General features: G+C 39.7%; 5 protein-coding genes across 7 annotated transcripts in view; 2 read left to right on the top strand and 3 right to left on the bottom strand.

Moving 5' to 3' along the window:
- Positions 1-178: 178 nt before the first annotated feature.
- On the bottom strand, positions 179-8,992 carry trc (Serine/threonine-protein kinase tricornered). Its single transcript, XM_065477134.1, has 9 exons — positions 8,602-8,992; positions 8,340-8,455; positions 7,838-7,973; positions 5,635-6,017; positions 4,625-4,742; positions 4,433-4,572; positions 4,181-4,378; positions 3,723-4,034; positions 179-2,467 (listed from the first exon to the last, which is right to left on the bottom strand). Coding segments are annotated over exons 1-9 (1,524 nt in total). The 5' UTR covers positions 8,604-8,992; the 3' UTR covers positions 179-2,348.
- A 289-nt stretch (positions 8,993-9,281) lies between these two features.
- Positions 9,282-13,858, top strand: RYBP (ring and YY1 binding protein). Of its 2 annotated transcripts, none has more exons than XM_065477136.1 (4): positions 9,282-9,418; positions 9,955-10,074; positions 10,142-10,279; positions 11,562-13,858. In XM_065477136.1, the coding sequence occupies exons 1-4, from the start codon at positions 9,393-9,395 to the stop codon at positions 11,770-11,772; spliced, it is 495 nt and encodes a 164-aa protein (XP_065333208.1). In that variant the 5' UTR covers positions 9,282-9,392; the 3' UTR covers positions 11,773-13,858. The 2 variants fall into 2 exon arrangements, with proteins under 2 accessions (XP_065333208.1, XP_065333207.1); XM_065477135.1 differs by lacking the exon at positions 9,282-9,418 and adding an exon at positions 9,709-9,865.
- Positions 13,859-13,925: 67 nt separating this feature from the next.
- Positions 13,926-23,688, bottom strand: LOC135937462 (dynein axonemal intermediate chain 7 homolog). Its single transcript, XM_065480615.1, has 12 exons — positions 23,565-23,688; positions 22,830-23,016; positions 22,596-22,739; positions 20,334-20,751; positions 19,161-19,454; positions 18,950-19,107; positions 15,157-15,383; positions 14,830-15,100; positions 14,680-14,775; positions 14,399-14,623; positions 14,184-14,288; positions 13,926-14,129 (listed from the first exon to the last, which is right to left on the bottom strand). Exons 3-12 carry the CDS (start codon positions 22,725-22,727, stop codon positions 13,992-13,994), a joined length of 2,064 nt encoding a protein of 687 aa, XP_065336687.1. The 5' UTR covers positions 22,728-22,739; positions 22,830-23,016; positions 23,565-23,688; the 3' UTR covers positions 13,926-13,991.
- On the bottom strand, positions 15,382-18,454 carry Toll-9. The gene is made up of 2 exons (XM_065477133.1): positions 17,506-18,454; positions 15,382-17,447 (listed from the first exon to the last, which is right to left on the bottom strand). The coding sequence occupies exons 1-2, from the start codon at positions 18,230-18,232 to the stop codon at positions 15,571-15,573; spliced, it is 2,604 nt and encodes an 867-aa protein (XP_065333205.1). The 5' UTR covers positions 18,233-18,454; the 3' UTR covers positions 15,382-15,570.
- A 1,803-nt stretch (positions 23,689-25,491) lies between the features above and the next one.
- Positions 25,492-25,787, top strand: part of cv-c (crossveinless c) — a 66,272-nt gene continuing 65,976 nt past the window's right edge. For both annotated transcript variants that reach the window (XM_065481246.1, XM_065481245.1), the window contains exon 1: positions 25,492-25,731. The gene's annotated coding sequence lies outside the window, so the exon portion shown is untranslated. The remainder of the gene's footprint in view (positions 25,732-25,787) is intronic.

Raw genomic sequence — 25,787 nt, 5'->3', positions numbered from 1 at the left:
TTCTACGACCATTTTTTTATTTTTTGGAATTTCCCCGCCTTTTTAGAAAAATAATTCATCATTCAATTTTTATTTTAAATTAGCGTCAATATTCACCTGGCTGAAATTGCTCAGAATTGAAAGAAAAATAAAACACTAATTAATTCGGGTCATATAGAGAGAAAGAAATGCCAGCATGTTGTTTTTGAAATCACATTAAAGGATTTTTTATTCAATACAGTGTATTATTGCCCCACTTTCTTCGAAAAAACAGAACAAGTAAAATTAATACATAGTGTGATACCATTATTTAGTGGCTGATATAGTTTTTATAATAATAGTCGATTTTAATTACAATTATATAACAAGAAGGGTTACTTTCTCTTCCTCGCTCTCTCTCGAGTTAATTAAGTAACTATTAACACAATATTTCATAGCATAGCTGCCTTCCTATCGCAATTACTGTTATATCAACAACGAATGCAGTTAGTTTGCTGACTGTGTACAATACAAAATATTTGTAAGCGTGGAAAACTTGAAAATACACGTGTGCCAATGCCAAAGCCAGCCCTTGTTTGAAAATTACGCACCATCGCGAAAAAGAACACCTTCTTATTTGAAATTGCCAACCTACTCTTTTCAAAAGCTTACACAGAGGCAATTACACTTCTATTTACTTTCATTAAAACCGTCTCAGCCGGAGAAGCAATAAAATAACAGAGGCATGTGTGTTGCGTTAGTGATCATTCATTTCTCTCTTTCGCTCACTAAAAAAGCTCAAAAATAATAACTTGGTAACACGATATTTACACAAGAAAGAGAACTCGCTCTAACTAATCGAGATATGCTTGCTCAGGAAATTAACGAACAAAATTGCTCCTTAACGTCTCTCTTGATCGATCGCGCATACATTTTATTTTATACTTTCTAAGTATGTCACTTCACAATAAATAAGTAAACCAAAAATTACCTCTTTTTACTTTCACCGCGCGCTCATACAAAATAATTAACCGCACGAAGTTCGATAATTGCACTTTGCTTGAGGTTCCCTACGCACGACAAGACACTGAAACTAAAATTAGTCAAATAAATACACAAAAGTCAGAAACAACACGAAACTATTTAGGAGACTGCAGATCAAGCGTGTCTAATACATTGTACTACGTTTTCCTCGAATCCCACACAGTTGCATTCCACGCCGAGACACTTTATTAAATATATATACCAATTGCATTATGTGATATAGAAGATTTTTCTGTATTTTACTTTTGTTTGCTAAGAAGTGGGATTCAACTCCTACGACTAATGATGGCAAATGGTGGGCTTGTTAACGCAAGGCGAATAATAAGAAAATAAAATGGGCAGGATCAAGAGATTTTTGTTTCCTAAGTCGCAAAATATACACGCCTTGTGCCCGAAATCTGGAAGCGAGAAACCGTGGCTGAGACGCTGTTCGCCTCCGAGCAGCTATCACCCGCGCAAGTATGGCCACCATAGGGGTCTAGCGGGATAATTTGAATATTAAAACATGATTTATGCGAGATATTTAATTTTTCAGCGTTATAGCGGTTTAAATGTTTTTAGTTTTCTGGAATAGAACGATTCACCAATTAGGAAAAGGTTTGGAGAGGTTAACAGATGACGCCACTGATCAATTACAGTTTAAGATTTATTTCCAAATTCAGCTTAGAGGAGTTGGAAACCAAAATCGGTTGGGGAAATCACAATAGAAACGACAGCAAAGATTCCCCCCCATTAAAAAATTGATTTTCAATCTTCTCCAGCTATTATCCAATTTTGGTTTACTAATTGAAGCCTTTCTACGCAAAGATTGGATCTGAAATCGCAGCGAAAAATAGTCCAAACTCCAAAGAATTTGCCGATGAAAAAGTTTCGGGAGAAATAAAACCAACAAAACTTTTAAATTACCTCAAAATAGTCTCACGATATTTTAACCTTTTAAAATAAATATCAAACACTGATTGGCTCATTAAATAACTGAAACACCATGATTCCGTGATTAGATGCCAGGCGTCGCGATCTCTGCTCGTAGACATTTCTGGCGCCAACACCACGCTTGGGAATTAAAAGCTATTTTTTTTTGTTCAAAGTGGCCGACCAAAGTGTGTGTGTGTGTGTGGGTGTGTGCAACGCAACGCAACGCAACAACGGAGACTAACACATTTCGCAGTGGAAGAAGCGGGCGTGCGCCGCGGAATCTCGACCGGCGGCGGCAACAGCAGTACTTTTGCTTTCTTTTTTTTTGTGTCTCAAGCCCGTTTGTCCGGTTAAATCGGAGCGTGCGGCTGTGCCAGGGGGTGAGTGCAACTAGAAGCGGAAGGGAGAGCGCTAGTTGCGTTGGCCGCGGGTCATTTCTTCGTCGGAGTGCCTCTCTGCGTGAGTCCCTCGAACCGCTTGAAGGTGTAGTTGATGAAGACCCAGTCTTTGTAGTTGGCCTCACCCTCCTGCGTTGTCGGCGGGGCAGCGGCTGAAACAACACGATTGCAACAAGTTGACAGCTAAATACTTTTAATATATGCATGCTGGAAGGAAATTCACTCACGCAATTTTAAATTATAAATTAACCCGAAAAAGGCGAGGTCGTAGGACAGTTCTGGTTCATTTCAAACTTAAAGTAGTGGATCTTTACAGAGCAACAGTGAACAATACTTTGCAATTTAAAGAGGATTGATAATTGATTAATAAAATCCTTGTTGGCAATGTATGAACTCATCCCTTAGGATTCAGTTGAAGCAAAAATTTACCTAAAAAGCACTTTTTTTAAGTGGCTGCAAAGTTTCAAATGGCCAGAACTGTCTCCGTATTTGGAATCCAATTTTATTTCGCAACAAAGCGTTTCCCCAAAAAATTAAAAAAAAAACTGTTTGATAGACGGTTACAATTATTGAAAAAAAAATGTCGGAAAATTTGAATTTCCAAGTAGAATTCTAGAATACGAAAGCGGAAACTACTCTGTAATATACACACAAGTTCACTAGGAATTATTTTGAAAAGTTTTAAAGCTAAAATAAACAAAATTTTCCATTCGATCGGATTTGATAGAGAGGATACCAAAGCTCGCTTAATTTATTAACTGGTCCAAGAGGAGATAAAATATTGCGTTCTAAGCATTTCCTAATAGTACGCCCAAAATAAATTAAAATTCTAATGATTTTTTACAATACAGAATCCTAAAATTTATTTTTTTAAACAAAATCAAATTTAGGAAATAGGAAATTTTATATAGCCTGTGCGTTTAATTTTTTTCAATATCAAAGAGGAATGTAGGAATAAATTAATTGAGATCAGGCATTCAAATAAGGTCACAGACATGAGTTGGCGCGCTGCGTCACTTTATAGTGACGTCATAATTTTCTTTGAATTTGGCAGCCAAAATATTATTGCACCAAGTTGACAGTGAGATGAATTTTGACAGTTTTTAGTAAACACTGCAAAGGACTATGATGACGTGAGGAGGGTAATTTGGTTGCTCTCAAAATTAATAAACAAGAAAATATGATTTACTTTAATTTAAAATACAAACTAAGCAATTAATAATTATATGTTTAAAAGTTATCTGAATTAGTGACGAAAATTAACATTTAAAGGAATTTTACGAATGTCCAAATTTGTCCCACCTACCTCCCAGAATAAATTAAAAAATATACAGTAAAAATATGCCTTTAAAATGAAAGGAAAATCTATTGAACTAATGGTCAAGTGGGTGGATTCTGTGCACTTACGAATTTCCAGTTTGACGTCGGGGAAGTCATCAAAGTTGGATGTGTCGTCGATGGAGCGGACCTCGACCGCGATGGCCGCCGGCCGCTCCCTGATGTGTTCCCAGTCAACGCCGCGGAAGAAGGGCGCCGACTTGAGCTCATCGGCGCCGCGGACCGAGCCCAGCCGCCGGTCGGCCTCACAGCAAAATCGAAGTATCGTGTCCTTGGCCTCTTCGGAGATGGGAACCTCGGGCGGAAAGACCAGCGTTTCCCTCCAGTTCATTACTTTGCGATACGTCTCCTGCGGGTTTTCACTGCAGAACGGAGGGTAGCCTAAAAATGAAGAAGTAAACACATTGTAATCTATTAAATTCTTTTATCAGTAATAATTAAAACTATTTTAAACTCTGAAAATATTTATTTTTGATTTTTTGTCAAATAAAATAAAATTCCGCAGATTTTGATTTATCAGCACTTACCAATCAGCATTTCGTACATGATGACGCCCAAACTCCACCAATCACAGGCTTGTCCATATCCCGTTTGTAAAAACACCTCTGGAGCAATGTAATCTGGAGTTCCGACCGTCGAGTACGCCAGCGCTCGTCTGTTTTTCTTCCAGCTCTCCGCCCGCCGCTTGCTGTCCATCGGACTTGAGGTTGCCGACCCAAGGAAATCTACAGGAATGATTAGTAAATAAAGCTCCTATTTAATTATGCTTGATTATTTACTAAAATCAGACGGTTTCGCTTGGCTCAGATCTCTGTAAAAGTCGGTGCAGTGTGACTTCTTGAGGCCGGTGCAGAGCCCAAAATCAGAGAGCTTGATGTGGCCGCGCGCGTCCAGTAGCAGGTTGTCAGGCTTGATGTCCCTGAAATGCCAAATTGTTTTATAAAATCCCGTTGTAAGGAAATATAGCTCACCTGTGAATGAAGCCTAACTTATGGATGGAGTCGATCGCTAACGCAGTCTCTGCTATGTAAAACTGGGTGCACTCCTCCGAGAGGGTGTCCTTTTTCATTAACAAGGTCATCATATCACCTGTAAACAAAGCAAATATTTGCTATCAACACCACTTTTCGGCACACTTCCTTGATATAATGCTGATAAGAGCCAACAGAGGACAAGTGTTTGTTTACGCGAGTTTGTCGTTGTCATGTTCTCTTTGGGGAGGAAAAATAAAAATGCTTGTCTTTTTGGCAGAAATAACAGTTAGTTAAAAACGCAAAAGATCAATCTGATTTTTACTTTAACACGTAAGTTCTGAAGCAATAAAACTTCTGCAAATAGCACGACCATTTTTCATTTGAATTCTACTGATTATTTTTTATCAACAGGCAAACAAGGAAAATAAATTTAAACAGACAAAGCAATAGAAATAAATTTATTTGTGTATGTTAAAAAATTGGAAATTTAAAAGGAATATGGAAATTCAGTCTTAAGTTCCTCCAATGAAGAATAAGTCTCATTTTTCAAATCTAAATTTCTAAAAAATAAACACCCCATTAAAAGGGATTTTTAGATCTTGGGAGAATCTAAATAGGGGACATTTTAGTTGGTACTGAATTTAATCTATCCACTTAGTCTACGACCTCAATTTCTTGCGCAAAGAAATAAATTTATTCCATTTATCCTCTCTGAAAAACTAAAATTTGCGGTTTGAGTGGTCAAAACTTCCTCTACTGCGCAGGTTTCTTTCTTTTAAATTGCCATTTGCTGCCTCAATTTCTCCAAAAATTTATCTCTGACAATTTCTCAAGTCGCGGTCATGAGCTGATAATTTGAAAATAATTAAAAACTGAGGTGCAAGCATTGCCTGCAAGAGACTGGTTAAATTGAAAAAAAAAATCCACTTTTTCCACTGCACTGCATTTTTTTAAACAAATACGGTAATCAAGATCTAGGGACGATTTCAAAAGGGCTAAATAATTACCTCCGGGCAAGAATTCCATAATCAGGTACAGATTGATGGGATCCTGAAAGCTGTAGTACATTTTCACAACCCACTGGTGGTCTGCCTCGACCAGGACGTCGCGCTCGGCGCGCACGTGCGCCACCTGCTCCTTCTCCAGCATGTCGGCCTTGCGTAGGATCTTCATGGCGTAAACGTGGCCGGTGTCCTTCTTCTGCACGAGCCGCACCTCGCCGAACGCGCCTCGGCCGATCACCTTCAGCGGCTCAAAGTCCTCCACGCCCAGCCGCGAGCGCTTCAGACGCAGGAATTCGGTCTCTTTCTGCGCGTGCTGCTGCCGCTTTTCCTGCTTCTGCTGCTCGGACAGCGCCTCGTCTTTCAGGGACTCCTCCAGCTTCGCCAACCTGAAAGACATTAGCGGGGAATGTTATGATTAATTAGTTTGTTACACAGCATCTAAAAAAAAAGTGAAAAAAGGCACAATTCACAAGAATTTAAATTATTTTCCTCTACAGGGTTTGCTATGCAGTCTATTTTAAGGTCAGTTTTACGAGAGAAAACCAGCAGGAAGAGTTTAAGGCGAAAATTTCCCCGAAAATCAACCAAAAAGTGTGAATTTAAAATTAAGACTGAAAAGTTTTCTTTTAAATATTAAAAAATTAATTTCATTGAAGTATTTAGTCGTGAAAAGTCAAAATTAAAGCCTTTAAATATAAATTATAATTGACTGACTGAAAAATTGCAAAAATAAGATGATAAATATTTAAATAAAATTAAAGTTTAAATATATATGAAATTAAACAACACTGACTTATCCGAAAATGCATTTTTTCCTTGAGACTGATGCAGAGTTGGAAGCAACATTTGAAAGAATTTTCTCCATGCTCTAAATTGGCGATCAAAATTTTTTGTCAGAAAGAAAAATTTCAAATAGCGAAGAGGTGGGATTTCTATTCCAAAAACTGCTGTCCCACTCTTTTTTTTAAACCCTGGTTTTTAATATTCGAAGAAAAACTATGGAAATAAAAGACTAATTTGTGTTGAATCAGCTGTGTTTCATTTTAGGAAATTACGCAAATGACTCCCGATATCCAAGAGTCACGTACAGTCGACTGGAGGCCAAATTAATGAAAATGGAATATTTGTAGACTTTTCTTCGAGGGTTTGGCTAATCCTCGGATTGAGCTTTCAAACCAAAACTTATCGTTTCCCTCTAATTGTTGTTTCTCAATTTCAAATGAATTAATAATTTTTTGTTTGAACTATCTCACAACTCAAAAGAAAAAAAATCATGTTCCTTCCTTCGATTTGGGAAAATTTTTATCTAGTGTCATTGTCCTCATACTTCCGTTCTAGTTTCAGGTTAAATTTTGATGCCAATCTATATTTACTTTAAAGCTTCCGTTTGAAAAATTCGCAATAAACTAGGTAGGCACAAAGCTACAGAAACAACTGAAAAATAATTTCATTACCACATTAGCAAGGTTTGATTCCGGTTTTGGCATATATTAAATTTAACCCTTTCAAGGCGAGTAGAATTGAATGGAAAACTTTAAATGCCAGCTTCATAAGTTAACGATTTGCGAAGTTATCAAATCCATGATGTTCAGTTAGATGATTTTTTTATTCTTGGAAGCAAATCATAAAAGCGTAACTAACAAAATGAAAAAAATATTAATCCAGAACCGGCCTTAATTTCAATACTTTTGGATTTTTTAATTTAAAAATTGGCAAGGTGCAGAAGAAAAAATTGTGTAGATATATTTTCCAAAATTGAACAGTTAAATCTATACTAAAACCCAAATCAAATTGGTAAACGGCAAAAGCCACTCAAGCTAAAATAAGGAAATACTTCTTGTTTTTCTAGCTTATTCTTGCTCGGGCCAAACACAATAAAAACAAACACACTTTAATTACTGATCGCCATATTTAATGCCATGTGACCAGTTCTAACAAGGTAATCTTGCTTTACTTTTTTCGCTGTTGCAATATGAAAAAAAATGTCGCGATCTATAATGATGAAATGAATCACTTAATGTAAATTGCTTTTTTTCCCTCAAGCAGAGACTTTTTTATGAGAGTGGTTCCCAACTTCCGTAGCCTCTGATTTCATGTATCTTTATAGGGCTCCCTGGAACCAGAGTGGAATTCAACCCCCTAGCTGCCCTAATTAGCCCATCACGCGTGCCGAAATGATATATAATCCGATTTGTGACGGCCCTACCTCTTTTTTCGTTCGATGTGTTGAGCAATCAGGTTGCTGTAGTAGTTTTCGAGGGTGACTTTGGCCTTGGTCGCCTTGTCCAGCGTGTGTCCGCTGAAGCCGACTCCGCTCTCACTGGCAGCCATTTCTAGCACTCCTTCCGAGAACAAGCACCGGTTAGTTAGATTCGCAGGGAGGCAAAAAGAAAGAAAGAGGACGACTCGTTTGCTTTTATAGAATGTTTTCCCAGTGAAACACGCCTTGTTTGATTTCCAAAGAACAAACACAAGTGACTGTCACAACTCTCTGTTTTGTTTTCACGTCCTTCACGTGAATCTGGAGAGTTGAATAAGGAAAACACAAACCACACACTTTGTTTGTTTTGGTTTTGAATAAAGAGATGATTAAAAAATTATTTTATTATTATTTGACCCACTTTTATCATGATCGAAATTGAGACGTCATAAAATCTGTCCGAGCTGGACCACTTCTCGACGAAGATGTTTAAAATACCCAAACTCACCCTGGTGGGAGAGCAACCTTTGCTGTGCGGTCGCGGGGGAGGTCCTCCTGGCTCTGGGCGATCCTCCCCCGCCGCCCAGGGTGTCCACCCCATCGTCCAGGGAGCCAGCAGTGCGCCTGAAAGGAGTGAGTGGACAGGTGAGATTCGCAGAAAGGCACTCGGGCGGGACACCAAAATGGTCGGACAGAGAGAATGAGAATATAAGAGAGAGACAGAGAGAGATAGAGGAAAATTTAAAACACACGACGAGTTGCGTACTAACATTTTACTGATTATTAGGGTCCTCAATCAAGCTAGAGGGGGTAAGACGGTGCGTGCGTCCTTGGCCGGGTCGTGCCGTTTACAACTCGCTTCAATGTGAACTCGGCCCTTGCGTGTTACACATTTGCGAAGCAAAAGGGACCAACTCACCTCGTCCCCTTCGTAATGTTGGACAAAATATTTGTAAACTCCAACGTTACTACCGGAGAGCACGCGTGTTTTAGGTGAGAAGGTGGTCGGTGAGCGGCTAGAAAAGACCAGCGTATCTATCTATCCGTCGGCCACGCAGTTTTCTCTTGAGTAAATAAAGGAGGAAGGAACGGTGACTTAAAAAATAAGTACTGTCAACGCAGTATGACGTAAATATTGATGGCCTCCATCAGCTGACTCCGTCCAGTCCACCTCAAATCACGGCTTTTCCGAGAAGGAAAACCGGCTCCAAAAAATCGGATTCCACAAAATATGCATTCTTTGCTCTGAAAAATAATAAAATACAACGTTTGAACCGTAATTCAGATTTTTAAAACAGTTTTTTATTGGTTGGAATTCGCATAATGACCTTCGCCCTGTTGTCTCAAGTAGTACTCATCGTTATAGAAAAACCGGTTTGATAACTGTAAATCATCGTTTGGCCCATCGAACACATAGGAAGAATACCGGTTATTCCACCATTCTCTCAACCGGTTTGCTACCGGCCGCTATAAATCCAATATGGAGGCAACATCTACCGACTGTCTATGGCCGTGTTAATTTCACCACTTTTTCGCCCCAAAACCACCCTTGGGTTCGAATATGGACCATAAGAAGAGTCCCAACAGGTGAGCAGGAAGGGACGCTTGGGCCGGGGCGTGCGTCCGCGGCCCCGTAGGGCGTCGGCGAGGGGCTCTGGGCGCGTGTTTATTATCGGGCAGACACCGCTACGCCGAGTTCAAAGACCTGGCGGCCGCGCGGCCTCGCCTGTAATGCACCCGAATCGCGACTGATTGTGCGGCCTCCAAAACGCACATGGAAATGGGGCATTTCGGAAACGAGTCACTACCTGGCGTGTGACGTTTCTGTCCTGTGCGAAGCCCACGTCATGCCTCGATTGGAAAACGCGGCCAACTCTGGCTTGCACCTACTACTCCATTTTACATGGTCTCCCGCGACACAAATATTTTTCCTCGCTCCTGTTCCGCCGAGATCAGCCTGAGCAAAATGAGGAGATTAATTGGATTAAAGATGAAGATGAAGATGCCTCCCACTCATTTGAGCAGTCTGGAGGAGTGAGAATTTTCGCCCCCCGAAATTAAAATATCCCCCTTTGTTCTCGCCTTCGTGGCAATTTCTGACAATTTTATTCCCATAATTCCAGGAGAACAAAGCGGAAAGCATTGGAAGAAAACTACTGGGATTGCAGTGTTTGTACATACAGAAATAATGCCGAAGCGTTCAAGTGCCTGATGTGCGACATACGAAAAGGGACTTCCACCAGGTGCGTCTCCAACATTATTTCATCTCGACTCATGATCTTAATTTTATTTTTGTTTTTTCGCTCGCAGGAAGCCCAGAATCAATCCGCAGCTGGTGGCACAACAAGTTGCTCAACAGTTTGCCCCAGCAGCGCCCAAAATCAAGAAGGAAGGCGGCAAGTCAGACAAAAAATCTTCAGATAAATATTCCAAGAAGGGAAAGCTGCTGTGAGTACCGTTTTTTTTTAAATTTCCATTTTCGTTTGGTAGAAAAATTAAATTTAAATTATGTTAGGCAGTTAAAGATTACCTTTTGACTGTAAAACTTTGTCGTACGTAAACATCAAACGAACATTTATCTCTAAATTATAACTCATTCAACCTGAAAACTAATTAACTTTTGATAAAGTGATATGAAAATTAAAATTTTATCTGCAAATGAATTAAAAGGAATAGTCTAGACTGGTAGCATAATTTTTAGGACATTCAAAATAACTATAGAAACAATTTCTAGACCTTTCTTTGAGAATGAAACGGTGAAATGTAGAAAAGTTGGTAATAATTAATTATTTAAAGAGGAATGATACTGGAAAAGCCTGGAAAATGCTTGTTGCCAATGCATAAACTCATCCCTTAGGATTCAGTTAAAGCCTAAATTGACCTAAGGAGCGCTGTAATTTTTTGAGAAAATTGGCTGGAAAGTTACCGTGCTTTTCAAGTGGTAATGGCTGTCTCCTTACTTGAAATCCAATTTAATTTTCTAAACAAAGAGTTTCCCCAATAAGTGGCATACACCGTTGGACAGCTCTCGACGAGAGGAATCGGAATATGCCAAGAAAATATATTCAAGCACTGTAAATTTTGGAGAAAATTGGCAAAATTTGAATTTTTATTGTAGGAAGGTCACTTTATTATTGCAAATTGTTGAACAAATTGTTTATCGATCAATTGTTTAAGGCATCCAACAATTTAAATCATTTTTTATTGTTGCCCAGTATCATTCCACTTTAAATTGGAAAAAATCAAATACTGTTGCTGAAAATATTTATTGCGATCTAAAATTCATTTAAACAGTAACCAGTGTAGGTAACGTTGGTAAGAATTATCAAATGGGGGTGAAAAATCTGCGTTACCTGCTCCGATTATCTTGGTTCTCTAAAGAATCCACGCTTTTTTGCCTTTGCTGATTTTATCCCATCTTATAATCCCATGGAATAATTAACGATTTCAATTGTTTTTCCAAAAACAAAATCTACAAGATTTCCTTGTTAGATTTACAACATTCATCTGAGCACTGATATTTTAATTCTTTAGCATTTTAATACTTCTGCAGGGATGGTCCAAGGAATTTTTAACCCCTGAATTTTGGTGTACTGAAAACCCCTTATCCGCTTCTTAAAACTCTTTTTGTTTTATTGATTGCCTTTGCCCTGTTTAATAATTATAGTTTTTTTTTCGTACTAACTGTTTGAAAAAAAATAATTAAATTGAAACGGGACGCATCTTTCAGATCGAGACTGAAGAATGTGGACCGGAGTAGTGCACAACATCGAGAAGTTACGGTGAACAATGTGACTGTGATTATCACCGAGTACAAACCGAAACTGGCCAACTCGGACCAGTCGGGACAGTCGAGTAGTGCGTCGTCCGAGATGAGTCACTCCGAGTCGAGCACGGACGCGCGCAGCAACGACCTGGGCACCGACTCGCGAAGCTCATAACAGCCACAGCTCAATTTAATTCCACTGCTTACTTGCTCGATCCCTTGATAGATTACCGCTGCTACGATGAATTCTGATATCAAGTTTTCGCACCAAGGCTCCGAATTTTAATCATTTTCGTTTGTAACTTACATTTTAGCATAAAATCATCTTACTTATAGGCCGCAAATAATTGTCTTTTCTTTAAAAATTGGTGGAAAATTCGACTGTTTCGGAGTCCTGTTTCTCATTCACTGCCATGCAAACAGAATCAAGTCCAGCAGAGCTGCAAATTTTGTTTTTTTTCGTCTATCGACGCATCCGTGTGCAAAGACTGCGAGAATACTCCGTTTTCCTTGTGTCTCTCATCGTCGTGTTAACAGCTAGAAATACGTGCGCGCGTGTGCCATCTCGTTGTTCCACTGAGTGTATCATAATAGTGCTCTAAAGTTTAGTTCCTCTCTCACGTTGTGTGCGTTGCTCGAGATTGATCGTTTTTAAATCAGTTTTGACCCCCCATAATCCGTTTGCTTTATCTGTTGCTAGCGTAGTCAGTATGTCTGAGGTGGTGATGCATCATTTTTAATAATAATTGTTTCAATCCGGAAACACCTGTGTAGTGCGTGGTGGCGCTGGTGGTCCGCTCATTTCCGCCAAATCGGCTTTTCAGAGTGGAAAATTTTTCCGAACCGTGGGAAAATAAAAACCGAAATCTAGCTGTTGCGTCAAAACAAATTCAGAAATTCAGTGACGTCGTTTCTATTACTGTTTTGTAGGGTTTCCACGATAATTTGCAGTGGTGATTTATTTTGCAGCCAGAAAAATAAATTACAACTTGAATAATTGGATGCATATTAGTTGTTCCCTTAGCCAAAAAGTATGAATTCTTTTATTGAGTGTTTTGGTCTTTAAAACGAGGCTAGCCAATTTGCCAAACTTAAAAACTAAATTTCACCAAATATTTATTCATCTACGCCCTTTAGCCCAGTTTATATGTTGAGTTTAAATTGCTAATATTTTTAAATTTATTTTATTTGGTTAATTTGCATTCATCCATCAACTTTAACCAGTTTTTTTTGCACAATTCGGCTCGTTTGAAGTCAATTAATTGGTATATAATTATATTTTTATCGATTTATTGGAAATTTTCAGTGCCAGTCATTGCTCTCTATTTGCCAATTTGGGTTCCCCAACATCTTCGTACAAATATTTTTTAAGTTTACGAAAAAGCAGATTTTTTATTAAATTTTTTAAAATTAATTTGGCCTCTTTATGTTTTCGGACGAAAAATTAGTTGATAACAAGGAAATGATGTCTACAAAAAATAGAACCCACAGCTATTATTAATAATTGCATTCCTTCTGATTTTAAGATTAGAAAACTGGAGCCTCTAACAAAAATAATAAATCAGATTATTGGCAATGACGTCACTGAGGACGCCTCTCTTTAGCTATCTTTGTTCTGACGCAATTTAGATCTCCGGTCCTACGACCCACATTAATATTCGACTTCAGATTTGAAATTTTTTAAAGATTATCAGTGCCGCCGCAAGAATTGCTTAGTAATAATAGTTATATATCACTGAAAGAGCTACATGCTCGCAATTGAACAGAACTCAGGACAAAAACCACTAAAACTGTAAATTTGTCACATATAAATATTATTTTTTACTTGAATTCACCGTCAATTCTGACAAAATCTAGTTTCAAAGTAGCGAATGAAAACTGCATTTTCACCCCCTCCCTACAGAAAGAATTACTGCTGTGTGTTGAAGGAAGTAAAAGAGGCTGGATGCGCTGTTAAAGTTGGTTACCAAAATGTGGAAGGAGGAGAGAGTCACCTCTCTCTTGTGCCGAGTGAAGTGCTTACTTGAAAGAACTTTGTGCGATACAAATCAAGATACTCTGCGTGTGTTATTCTTGTCAAAATTCCAAATGTCGTGCATTTATCGAATTCGGATGGAGGCGTGCTGGAAGGAGTGGCGGTCAAAGGGTACTTTATTACACTGTGCGATGCATGGATACTGGTATTTTTATCGTTTCTGCGTTTACTCAGCCAATCATCAGAACATTGAATAGAATAAATCGAAACTGTATTGATACAAAAATTCTGTTTCATTTTAATTAATCTCTAGCCCTTAACAGGAAATATAAATAATTAATTAGGACGAAATGAAATCTTTTGCTTCGTTTATTTAAAAAAAATTCAAGCATCAAAATTAAGAGTTGAATTTCCAGTGCTTAAGAGAAACTAAGCACTTTGGTTGCGTCCAAAATATCAAACACGCTGTGAACTAGAGGTACGTCGGGCTCTCTTAAAAAGGATTTAGCCTTTTCAGATCCATGATTGAGAAGCAGGTGATAAACGTCAGCGTAGAACTGAAAGAAAATTATCGTTATATCCCTATTTAAAGGCCTGGAAAGGACACCTACGTTCATTCCTTGCGCTGGTTCATCGCTGAAACTTTGGCTCACTTCTGTACAATGAACTACGCTCGACCTTTGGCTGGTCACCAGCAACATGTCGAATTCTGCTTGCTGGGAAAATGGTTATAATTAGCTCTGTTTTAAGAATACAAATGAAATAAATGTTTGTTTTACTTTCAATAATTTTAATTACCGAATGAATATTTATATTAAAGTTTTACCGATTTGGTGGGGTCTTCAATGTTAATTTCTTTCATCTGCAAAACTATTCTCGTGTGTCCAGCCAACAAATTCCACCTGCTCCAAGCGAAACAGTGGGACTTGGCGGCGTACGCCATGCATTGGTACAAGTGGCGTTCAGTGGTTCGCTGTTTGGGCGACACCGCTGACATGTAGCAGTGCGCGTCGTGCGGAGGAAAAATGTCCACGCCGCCGAGCCGCATAATCTGTGAAACGCAAAATTAAACCGTCGGAGATTTCAAATTCAATTACTGTCTCTTGCCTTAATTAATTTTTTCGGCTTGTAGAATTTTCCGACTTGGTCTTGCAGGGCGTTTGTGGTGCCGTTTTGCAGCTGACTGAGTGATACCAATCCGTCCTATTTAAATTTATTTTAATTAGTTTTTACATTTAATTTGAACATATTAGCTACTTTAAAAATGAATTCGACAACAACGACGGCAGCTGTGATTGAGAAGAGGATTCCATTCGATGTCGGTTTGAGTTCCCACGTCTGGTAGGGCAAATTGGTGTATCTGAACGCAGCCAGAGCCAGGGAGCCGAGGCGGCCGGCGCGAAATGACAAAATCTGCTTTTCCTCGTTGAATTTTAGATCGTGCAAGTCCTCCGTGCTCCAGTATTCGTTCTTATCATCCCAACCGACGACTATAGGCGGCTCGAACCAGAGCACACTGCTTGGCAGACTAGGCCGAGGGAAATCCCAATTAAAGTGTACCAGTCAAAAATTCAGGGTTTTTACCTGATATGCACTTGTGCGATTTTTTCAAATTCCAGTTCTTGCAGTTTGATTTCGGCTTCGATTTCCTCTGGGAGTCGTTTCTTTCCCGGTTCTGGCGGGGGTGGAGGAACGTATTTGACGTAATAGTGAACCTTCTGCAGTGAAAGAGGCTCCGATACTGCGAAATTAAATAGCCTTTGTATCGTAATTTTGGAAGGGGAGTAGAATTCAAAGCGTTTCGTTGCATTTTATATAAAAATAACATTTATTCCATTGTCTGTAACACAACAAAATTTGTATATGACTTAATCTATAATGTAGAAGCGAACATGTAAATGATATGATAGTGAGCTTGTACTAGAGATAATTAAATGGCGAAAATACTCTCTGGTGCTGGGAAACACGCGCGTGTGTGCGTCTCTTAAATAATTAATATCAAACAATCGAAACTGCCCTGCTTTTTTCTAAAATAAGCACTCGCCTCAGCCGTTTCCAGAATAGTTCACTCTGCTTTTCGTTCCACAAGAGGAAGGTCCTCGTGGCCATCAAGTAGTGTAAGGTCCTGGGCCTCTGCTTACGCGGCAGTTCTTCCATCAGAACTAATATCAACTGCTCCTTGCGGGTCTCGATGAACCTGTGCTGCGCCAGGTGCATTTCAAAGTGGCACCATTGGCTCTTGAGCGACTTTTTCGACACGACGATGATCAGCGAGCGGCTCTTGTCGATGCAGTGCACGATGTTGTCCAGGATGCCGCATCCCGGCTGGAAGTCTCGTTCGTGCAGACAAACCCTCAGGTTGTTCTCCTGTTCAAGCTCAGGCAGCAGCTTCTTGATCACCCATTCTCTGTCCGCGTCGCAGTAGGACACGAAGACGTCGTAAATAAAGATGGCATCCTCCTGGCTCTCCTCGTTGTCGTCGTCCATCAGCGCCACGGACAGAGCGTTCTTCACCATGATGCCGAAGTAACGCAGCTTGCTGCGTTTCTTGTAGACGACGGTGGCGGCTGGCACGATAATTAGACAAATGGCGACGATGGCCGATCCGGAGATGATGGCCACCACTGTAGAATCTGAGTCGGGGTCGACAGGCGGTGCTTTGTTCTCCAAAACAGCGCAGTTTGGCAAATAATGCGCAATCAGAAGGCTGCGCTCATTCTCGGTGTCGTAGCAAGAGTAGCTGTTGTCTTCTTCCAACCAATGCGAGACCGTAACGTCTGATTGAACGAGTTCCTGAACGAAGTTGTACAAGGAACAGTCGCAGAGTAGAGGGTTATATTCAAACGAGATGTGCTCCGTCTTTAATAGCTCCTCGGCCGTTTCATTCGCAAAATGACAGATTTGGTTGTTGTCGACGTCGATGAGGACGAGTTTTGTGTTGTTCTCGAATATTTTCGTCGTCCAAGAATCGAGCAGATTGTGATCCAAGTGGATTGATTTAAGTTCTGGAAGGGATTGGAAAGTGTCCTTCGGAATTGTGGAAATTTTGTTGTAGGATAAGTGCAGATCGGTTAAGTTTGGCATGTGAATGAAGTAGTCAACGTCTGAATCGGGCTTGAATTCAATGTTGCAGTTGATGAGCCTAAGTTTTTCTAGATTGCCGAGTCCTTTGAACACACTTGGTTCAAATTTTAAATTTTCGTTATTGCTGAGGTCGAGAATCCTCAAATTGGGCACTGCCTGTAGAAAATTTGATCCCAAATCGACTAATGTGTTGCATAAAGAGAGCGTGGTTAGTTGAGGCATGTCATAAAAGGTTCCATTTTCGATATATTTAATGCGGGAGTGTGCAAGGTTAAGAATTTTGAGGTTCTCAAGACCGCTGAAAGTGTGATTTTTAATTTTGTACGTTGCGTCTTGGTCACTTAAAATAGGGTCAGGATTATTACTTAGGTCCAAAAATTCCAGTTTGGAAAGAGCTTTGAACGGCTCGTCTTGTAAAATTTTGAAACGGTTACCAGAGAGGTATAAATTTTTCAACGCTTTTAATCCTTGGAATGCTTTTCCGAGTAGCGCCAAAATTGAGCACCGCCGCAAGTCGAGCGTTTGTAAAGCTTCCATCACGGGAAATGAGTCTTGGTCAAGCCTGTGGAACGTGTTCCCCTGCAAAGCTAGGCCTAGAAGCGATTGTCCCACATTAGAGAGCGCTTTTTTGGGAATTTCTATCAGCCCGGTAGAGCTTAAACCCAAATATTCCAACTTGCTCTTTTCTCCGTAAACAAGTCCCGCCGTGATGTTCGCAAGAGTGTCAACCAAAGATGAACTGTCTGCCATCTCGAGCCCTTTCAGATTTTCGAAAAGAGGCTTCAATGCATCTGCGAAAGTATAAATTATGTAAATCAAAGTTTAAGGTTCAAGTGAGGAAAAATGTACCTGGGTGAGCATACATAATTTTCGATCCCCTCAGCGACATATATCGCAGTTTACTTTTGTTCAGCCAATCAAATGCGTTGTGTGGAAGATCATTGAGTTTGTTGTTTTGGAGCAGGAGATATTCCAACTTGGTCAGGAGTGTATGCTCTTCATCGCATGTTGTAGCGTTTGGAGGTACTTTAGGAAACTCGATACCGTTGTCATCCAAGACCAGGGTCACCAGGTCCTTGAGAGGATCCAACAGTTGGCATGGTATTTGTGCTAAATTGTTGTTAGCCAGGGACAAGTACTCGGTGTCGGAGAGTCCATAGAAGGCTTCTGCATGAAACATGATAAACTCATTATCTTCTATGTGCAATTCCTTGATATGTTTCCCGAAAAATGCCTGTCTCTTGATATATGTGATCCACGAGCCCAATACCCTTAAGGAGAACTTGATATCTGGCAGGTCCTTTGGTTCTGGCAGCGCTGTCACTGATGATCCCTGACACGCCATGGTTTCGGTCCGGTTGCAGTAGGTGCAGCCATAGTTGTCAACGGTGATTTCGTCTTCTGGACACAAAATCGTCGGCTGACTCACTATCCGCTCGACCATGATGAGCCCGTCGCCTGTGAAGGGCATTTGCAGCGGCTGGACGTCCAGGACCTTGCATGATGGGACGTCCACGTCGCTTTTCACGGTGATGATCAACAAGTACGCAATAACAGCAGCAATGTTGTTTCGCATATCTGAGAGTGAATGGCTCACAGCGGGTGATCCTCCTGCTTCCAAAGTGCTGTTTCCATTGTTATCGCTCCGCGATAGAGTGCTCTCTCGCCAAGTGATTGGCTTGGAGTTTTCGACCAGAGCAACGCAAATCAGCTGAGATCTTATCGCAGCCACCTTTTCGTCGCTCCATTGTGTCCTCACTCTACTTGACCGCCACCGCAGAGAGGGAGAACGACGCGGAGAGATTGATTTTCAAGCGTTTTATGCGCTGGCTGTAGCCGGTAGGTGCTCTTTCTCTCTCTCTCTCTCTCTCTCTCTCTCTCTCTCTCTCTCTCTCTCTCTCTCTCTCTCTCTCTCTCTCTCTCTCTCTCTCTCTCTCTCTCTCTCTCTCTCTCTCTCTCTCTCTCTCGCCTAATCTTATCGCCACACAACATCTAAACATGGCCCGCGGTGCTGACAAATTGTAGTAAATGTCTTGCACGTTAGCGCGACTGTCAGCGTAGCAATTCAGTTTTTATTGTCTTCTCGCGACTTTTATAATTCTGATTAGAAGAGAAACGTGTGTCGTGGGCGCTTCTGTTCAAACATAGATAAAGCTTCAATTTTCTTTGCTTTTATAATGCAAACACAAAATATGACACTCTCAAGTGGACTTTGTCTTTGAGACCTTTTTATCGCCTTTTATGATCGAATTAACTAATTCTATGGTTTCAATTTCTGAAAAAACTTACAAACTGTCAGCGATAGGTTCTTATTAAACTCTCTTGGCTGTGGTGGTTGCTCCAACAAGTCAAGATGCAACACTCCGCCCAGGACCGTCATCTTCCTCAGATTCAATTCATGCGGACGTGTGTCCTTGATCATGGCCTCCATCTCCGCTTTTTGTCTCTCGGCTGATAGAAGGTCAAATTGATTGCGATCGTCATAATTTTCATTAAAAATTAACCTTCCTCGTCCCTGGGCGGAGGTTCTTCTCTTTCCTCCTCATTTTCAATATCTGCTTCCTCAACCTCGGCGCTTTCCTGAAGTTCCTGACCTTCGGGAGCTGAATCTTCAAGCACTGGAACTGTTTCTCCTCCTGGAGGAACGTCAGGAACAGCAGAGGAAGCAATTTCTCTTTTTGTTTCTTCGGCCGCCAGTCTTTGTTCTTCGGCGGCTGCTAAAGTCGCTTGTTCCTCCGCTTCCCACTCTTTCTCCTCCAACCTCCTCTGCCACAATTCAATTGCAATGCTCACCATATCTAAAATAATTGTAAACTTTTATTTAAAGAGGACTTTTAAAATTTGGGTCTAACAATGGAAGCCTCTAGAATTTTTCAAGATCGTCTGGTTGATGTCAGAGAAAAGAGTAAAGCTAGTAATTAAATAATAGAAAGATTAGATAACAAAATCTAGTTGGATTTTGGAACTGGTCTGGACTTGACATATCCAATTTGCATATCAATGGAAGCAAATAATAGATTATTTTCGTCGAAGAGTGCGTCCGGCACAAATGATTACGAGGTGCAGCAGAATATTATATAACTGTTCTGATATTTATATATCAGTCCTAGTTTGAACAAATGAAATAAATGAGATCCAGGTGTTTTACCCTATTACCTTGAAATAATTAATAAGCATATATCCTAATTATCTGGTTATCTTTGATGTTCAAACAAGGCTATCTGTTGCTTTATCTTTTTCGTTTTAAGCCAATTACTTAAACCTCTAATCCGCTATACGTTAAATAACTTTGTTCCATATAACCTCAGTTAGTATTAATTGAAAATTTCCATCAGCATCAGACAGGAATTATTCAGTGAAATCTTGTTCTTTGTATAATGGAGCTGCTTCTTTCCTTTGTCATTTTTCAACTGATTAAATTAAAATTTTTAAAATTATTCCTAAGAATTACATAAAACTTTGTTCATTAGAATAGACTTATTAAATTTAGATATTCAAAGCAATACATTTTTAGTTTGGTGCTGCAAGTTTTAAAATTATATGTTACTTTTTTCTTGTAACATGGTTGACAAAAGCTGTTGTTATATATCTTAACTGTTTTGTATTTAAATAAAATTTACTCACATCAGAAATTTTCTTTTTAATTAGTTATTCCCTGAAAAGCAATATGAGGAGACCTTGCGAGTGGTGTTCCGGCGCAGGTGGCGGAATCCTGGACGGACAAAGGTCGGTGTAGTGGTCGTAGCGGAGCCAGAGAGCCCTGGCGGCGGCGTGCAGGCCCGCAAACTGCGACGGCAGCTGCATAGACACGCCGACCTCCTCGAAGTCCCAGGAGGGCGCCGTAGCGTCGGGTGCCGGCGCAGCCAGATCTGTCTGCAGCGTCAGCGAAAGGTAGGGGTCAGCCTCGCGGTGGTAGCGTACCACGGTCGAGTCAACTGAGGCCAGCATGGTGGAGGCGGCGCGCAGCAGGCCGTAGGTCGCCTCGTCGATGCGCACTTGCTGCTCCAGACGCACCTTCTGCCGCACCTCCCACCACAAGGGTAGCAGCCTCCCACCGTCCTCCGTCTCGATCAACTCGTCCAGGTCGTTTAACAACTGAAAATCCAAAAGACAAATTTAGCTAAAATCTTTACTCAATAATTCCTTGGTTTAATAAAAAAATATTGTGTTTTTTTATGAATTACGAGTCTATCAAGAAATTTTTTGTCCCTCACTAAGAAATAGTAAACAACAGAATTGAAGGACGTTTCCTATTATTTTTAAATTTGATTTAAGCTGATTTTTTTGAACAAAAGAAAAATAATTTAAAATTATTGCAGAGAAATGAGGAATGAAATGCTTCGTTTTTCTAAGATGGTTTTCTATTGCTTTGAACGAAAACGGAAGAATATTTTGATTCTATATCCCTGTATTAAAATACCAAGAAAAAAACTTACTGTTTTTCTGATATGAATTTTCTTATTTATTCGTCATCCAACATCATATTGGAGGAACAAGATTAATTTATCTGACGTTAGTATTAATGTTTTAATTTTAATACACATTCTAATTGGATTTTGTGCTTCATTATTTAATTTATGACAAAATTTGATTTTAATTTTACTGTAATAAAATTTATGCTGAAATCAAGATAATAAATAATTTCCTTTCAACATGAGATTGCTGGGAACACTTGTTAAAGCGTCTCAAATATGATTGACGATAAAAAAATTTAATATTTTAATACGCCTTTAAATGAGGAGAAACTGTGCCGCCAAACACCTCGTTTGAGCGGGTTGCATACTCCATCACATCAAAATCTGATAAGATTCTAAACGATTTCAAACCTTGAGTGGCATATATATAATATTTTCTTTCAGATACTTAATTGTAATCTTTCTGGTTCGACATTTCAAAGTGTAAAGTTTAGCGATGTTAACGCACAAGTAATGTTACGAAACTGAACTGTCTGCTAAACACTGTTTTATATTGCTATATATTATCTTTTGCCTCCGTTTCTGATTGATCATTTTTGCTATTAATTGATGTAATTTAAGTTCTTAGTAATTTCTTTTTCTAGTTGTTGACCTTTTTACAAGGAGTTCTACAGATAACAAGCAAAAAACGATTAGAGGACAATTAAATCAAATTCAGTTTCTGATAATATGATAATATCTTCGCCCGTATTTAATTGCTGCGCATTAAGTTTTATTTTAGGCTCTCATCAAGCTGTCACATAATTTGCGATTACACGTGGTCAAAATTCAAACGACGTGTCTGGACAGTTCTTATCAAGCTGCTCTAGCATATTGAAATGAACACGTTCGTACCATGTTTTTATCTACGCAGCTTTTCCTATTTTAGACATGATTTAACTGATGCCGTGTCCTGATTAGAAAAATAAATTAATCTCGACAAAAGAAATCGAAATTTGCCAAGAAAATATGGTCAAATGCGGTAAATTTCGTAGAAATAAGGAATTTTATCTGAAGTAGGATCCTCTTTTGATTATTACACATTAAGGAAACGTCATTGTATGATCAACTGTTGATTCATTATAGAATTTTCTTTAGGTAATCTGTTCCAAAGAGTCAAATAAACGACTATCGAACCCAAGAATCGAGTCAGTTCCAGCGGGTGCTAGATTCGTGATACGCGCAGATATGGCGTCCGGTGAAAAGACAGTCACGTGAAAATGCGCAAAAAGAAACAAAGTTTTGGTCAATATTGTGACATAATTTGCATTACTTGAATTAATTGTGTCTTTTGGATCGTAAAAACAAACTCGCGACACTCGTACGCAATGCAAAGAGAGCTTTTTGTTTCCCACATTCAGACGCCACCTTTGATCTGCGCAGCGCAAACCAATTTTATCGCACATCTGGCCCCCGCTGGTCAGTTCCTATTTCTACCTTGTTATAACTCTTTAAAATGTAGTTTGGTTTTTGTTCCGGGCTTACTTGGAGCACTTCTGCCGTTTTCTCCACGACCGGCTCGATATTTCGCCTGGCTTTCGGCTCTGACCGCCACAAATGGAGGTAGGTGTGCATGGCTGGAGGTGAGGCAGGGTCAGGCAGGCCGTCGCACTTCATGTACTGCTCCCACTGGAATTAAACGTTAATTAAGTAAAAGCAGCGCGCATTCCAACGACAACTCTAAATTCGTACGTGCTCATTACACGCCAGCTGGTTTACCTGCTTCTCGTGTCTTTCTCTGCTCTCGGCTTCCGTCACTTTCGCGAGACAAGCGGAAACGAGGTTCTTTGTGTGCTCCAGCTGCTCCACCCGCCAAATCTGCTCCTGGACCTCGCGTTTCGCGTCATCCTCCGCTTTTACCCGGGCTGCCTCATGCGCTTCCGCCGCTTCTTGCTCCAAACGCTCCCTGATTTTTATGGGTTTAAATAAGAGAGCTGCACGTGTGTGCCTTTTTTTTGGTTCTAATTATAAATTGTAGGCTTTTTCATCTGGAAATTGCATGCAAAATCAATTTAAATATCTTTAATATCAACGCAATTTCCAGAAATGAATTAAAAACCACGATGGTTTCTTTAAAATTGCGATATTTCTTAATTATTCACATTTTTTAATCTATGATAAATTTAATTTTTTAGGAAGAATCTTTTGTCTGTTTAGTTTCAAACACATTTTCAGCTAGAATTCATTTCATGAGTACTGTTTATGAGATTGATCTAGTTACGATAATTTACGGGGGAAATCACCTTACAATATTTAAATGCGGGTGCATGTTAATTAAACTTCCTCATAAAAGAGAATAAAATTTTCATGTTAGCCGCTTCAAATTTTTCGGTGAGTTTTATTTGTTTCATTTTCTAAAGTGAGAAGCATAAAATTTAAATTTTTAAACAATTTTCATGAAACGATCTGTGCTCTTTTGAATAAAATTGGGAAAATTTTGGGCCAAAATTTCACCGTTCTAGCTCTTCCTCTCGCCGGATTCTTTCCAGCTCTTCTGCCCGCAGTTTCGCCTTCTCCTCTTTCGTCAGCTTTTTCTTTTTCTTCGGACCCTACAGATTCACAGGAATAAAAATGTTTATTATCTTTTAAAACCAATTTAACCAACCATGTCAACAGTATATTAATTCCTAGCGGAAATCAAGAAAAAATCTCTTGCGACACTGCACTAAACTTGCTATACAAATCAAAATTTTCGTTCATAACGGTTGCTTAGCAACGGTTTTCACGTGGTTATTTTTAAATTGAAAAAGAAGTCTTTGAATGGTAGGAGGTTAATTGCATTTGTGAGCAAATTCATTCAATATATCATACAAAACGACATTTTATAAATTTTTAGGCAATTTATATTTTTATATATCTATCTTCAATGATGTAATTTACTTTATTGAATGCCTTTAGTCAATTTTGAACTACCACTAAAGGTTTCCACTCGTTTAAATTTAATTTGCTATATTTTTCTAACTGATGTTGTCTTAATAAATAATTTAAAATGTAACAATAAATATTGTTATGGTTATTATTGTTTTTCTCGCAGCCTTTAAATGTGACTAACGCTTAAAACAGTTTATTTCTTGAGCAAAAAAGAAAAAAATTAATCCGATTTGTTGTTCAATTAGCCATATTCTTTCTAACCTCCATTGATTCTCTCTTGTATTAGGTCACGCATTTTTCTTTAAATTCCGTGTTATAACTCATGCAACGATTTATACTATTTGAGAAATTGTTAGAATTGAACGCCACGCGTTTTTGTCCGATGCAAGCTGCCAGCTTAAAACCTGGTTGAGTTAGTGTTGGAGATTGACGCGACAGAGATGTTCGCTCTCCGTGAGGTGAGGGACTCGCTGCACCAAAGGCTAGCTGACGAGGGTTTAATACCCGAAACGGCTGTCCTAGTCACGGGTGTTTGGCGACAATGAATGTTTTGTGTTTTTTCTAAGACATTTTGGCACTTGCTTAAAATGTTTTTGAAAAATTCGCTTAACGTTTGTTTTTGATGATTTCTCAAATGGTCTGCGTTGCATTGAGTAGCATCCCTTAGTATAGTATGAGTATCTTTTTTAATTGAGATAAACTGACAAGGGAGTGATAATTATTTAGAGATATTATCGATTTTATTTTATTGTTGATTATTAGCCAAAAGCATTGCTGCCGTACGGTTTTTCGACAACCAGCTCTTTCCCTTCTGAACAGAAAATTCCTGGAATTTTTTCGTTTTGTATTGAGCAAAAATCCTTTACATTGGAGAGATTGATTCTCTCTTGTATTAGGTCACGCATTTTTCTTTAAATTCCGTGTTATAACTCATGCAACGATTTATACTATTTGAGAAATTGTTAGAATTGAACGCCACGCGTTTTTGTCCGATGCAAGCTGCCAGCTTAAAACCTGGTTGAGTTAGTGTTGGAGATTGACGCGACAGAGATGTTCGCTCTCCGTGAGGTGAGGGACTCGCTGCACCAAAGGCTAGCTGACGAGGGTTTAATACCCGAAACGGCTGTCCTAGTCACGGGTGTTTGGCGACAATGAATGTTTTGTGTTTTTTCTAAGACATTTTGGCACTTGCTTAAAATGTTTTTGAAAAATTCGCTTAACGTTTGTTTTTGATGATTTCTCAAATGGTCTGCGTTGCATTGAGTAGCATCCCTTAGTATAGTATGAGTATCTTTTTTAATTGAGACTCCTGAAAAACATCTGAACTAGAGCCTATTTCCTTACACTATATTTATTTCTAATATTGTAGAACCCCTTCTTTGGACAGATAAGCGCTTAGTTGCAGCCGTAGATGTCGCTCGGGGCCCCGGGCGCGTAGCCTGCCTCCGAGTTGGCGGCGGGGACGTCGAGGTGTCGCTGCCGGACGAGGATCGCAGCGCGGGCCGCAAAGTGCCCGCCAGTGTGTTTTCAGTCGTGAAAAGCGCGAGATCGGCGGCTGCACGGTGCCCGGCACCCGTTTCCACGCCTCCGAGTTTACACATACAGATAGCAAAATCGGCGCGAGTGAATCGAGGGAAAAAAGACTGATTTTGGTGGTTGGCGCTCGATGACACCGTCCGATCAGGCATGGCATTGGCCCTGCTCAACTCTCCGCGACTTCTTCCTCCAACCACGTTGATTATCTTATCAGGTAGGAACAACTCTAGCTCATTGTCCTCTCTCTCTCTAGTGTGTTATTATGTCATG

This window comes from Cloeon dipterum, chromosome 2, assembly GCF_949628265.1.
Source record: "Cloeon dipterum chromosome 2, ieCloDipt1.1, whole genome shotgun sequence".
Lineage (NCBI taxonomy): Eukaryota > Metazoa > Arthropoda > Insecta > Ephemeroptera > Baetidae > Cloeon > Cloeon dipterum.
Note: the sequence above shows the minus strand (reverse complement) of the source record. Positions and strands in the feature narration are given on the sequence as shown.

Bases quoted from the DNA above. Each gene is read 5' to 3' on its own strand.
- trc (XM_065477134.1), bottom strand. The intron at 6,018-7,837 runs GTAGGGCCGTCA...AATGTCTTTCAG, and splicing joins CACATCGAACGAAAAAAGAG to GTTGGCGAAGCTGGAGGAGT. The intron at 4,573-4,624 runs GTGAGCTATATT...TTGGCATTTCAG, and splicing joins AAGTTAGGCTTCATTCACAG to GGACATCAAGCCTGACAACC.
- RYBP (XM_065477135.1), top strand. From the start codon at position 9,735: ATGGTCTCCCGCGACACAAATATTTTTCCTCGCTCCTGTTCCGCCGAG. The intron at 9,866-9,954 runs GTGAGAATTTTC...CCATAATTCCAG, and splicing joins CATTTGAGCAGTCTGGAGGA to GAGAACAAAGCGGAAAGCAT. The intron at 10,280-11,561 runs GTGAGTACCGTT...CGCATCTTTCAG, and splicing joins TCCAAGAAGGGAAAGCTGCT to ATCGAGACTGAAGAATGTGG.
- Toll-9 (XM_065477133.1), bottom strand. From the start codon at position 18,232: ATGCGAAACAACATTGCTGCTGTTATTGCGTACTTGTTGATCATCACC. The intron at 17,448-17,505 runs GTACATTTTTCC...ATACTTTCGCAG, and splicing joins AATTATGTATGCTCACCCAG to ATGCATTGAAGCCTCTTTTC.
- LOC135937462 (XM_065480615.1), bottom strand. From the start codon at position 22,727: ATGAAGTGCGACGGCCTGCCTGACCCTGCCTCACCTCCAGCCATGCAC. The intron at 20,752-22,595 runs GTAAGCCCGGAA...TTGGATTTTCAG, and splicing joins AAACGGCAGAAGTGCTCCAA to TTGTTAAACGACCTGGACGA. The intron at 15,101-15,156 runs GTAAAAACCCTG...CCCTCGGCCTAG, and splicing joins ATCGCACAAGTGCATATCAG to TCTGCCAAGCAGTGTGCTCT.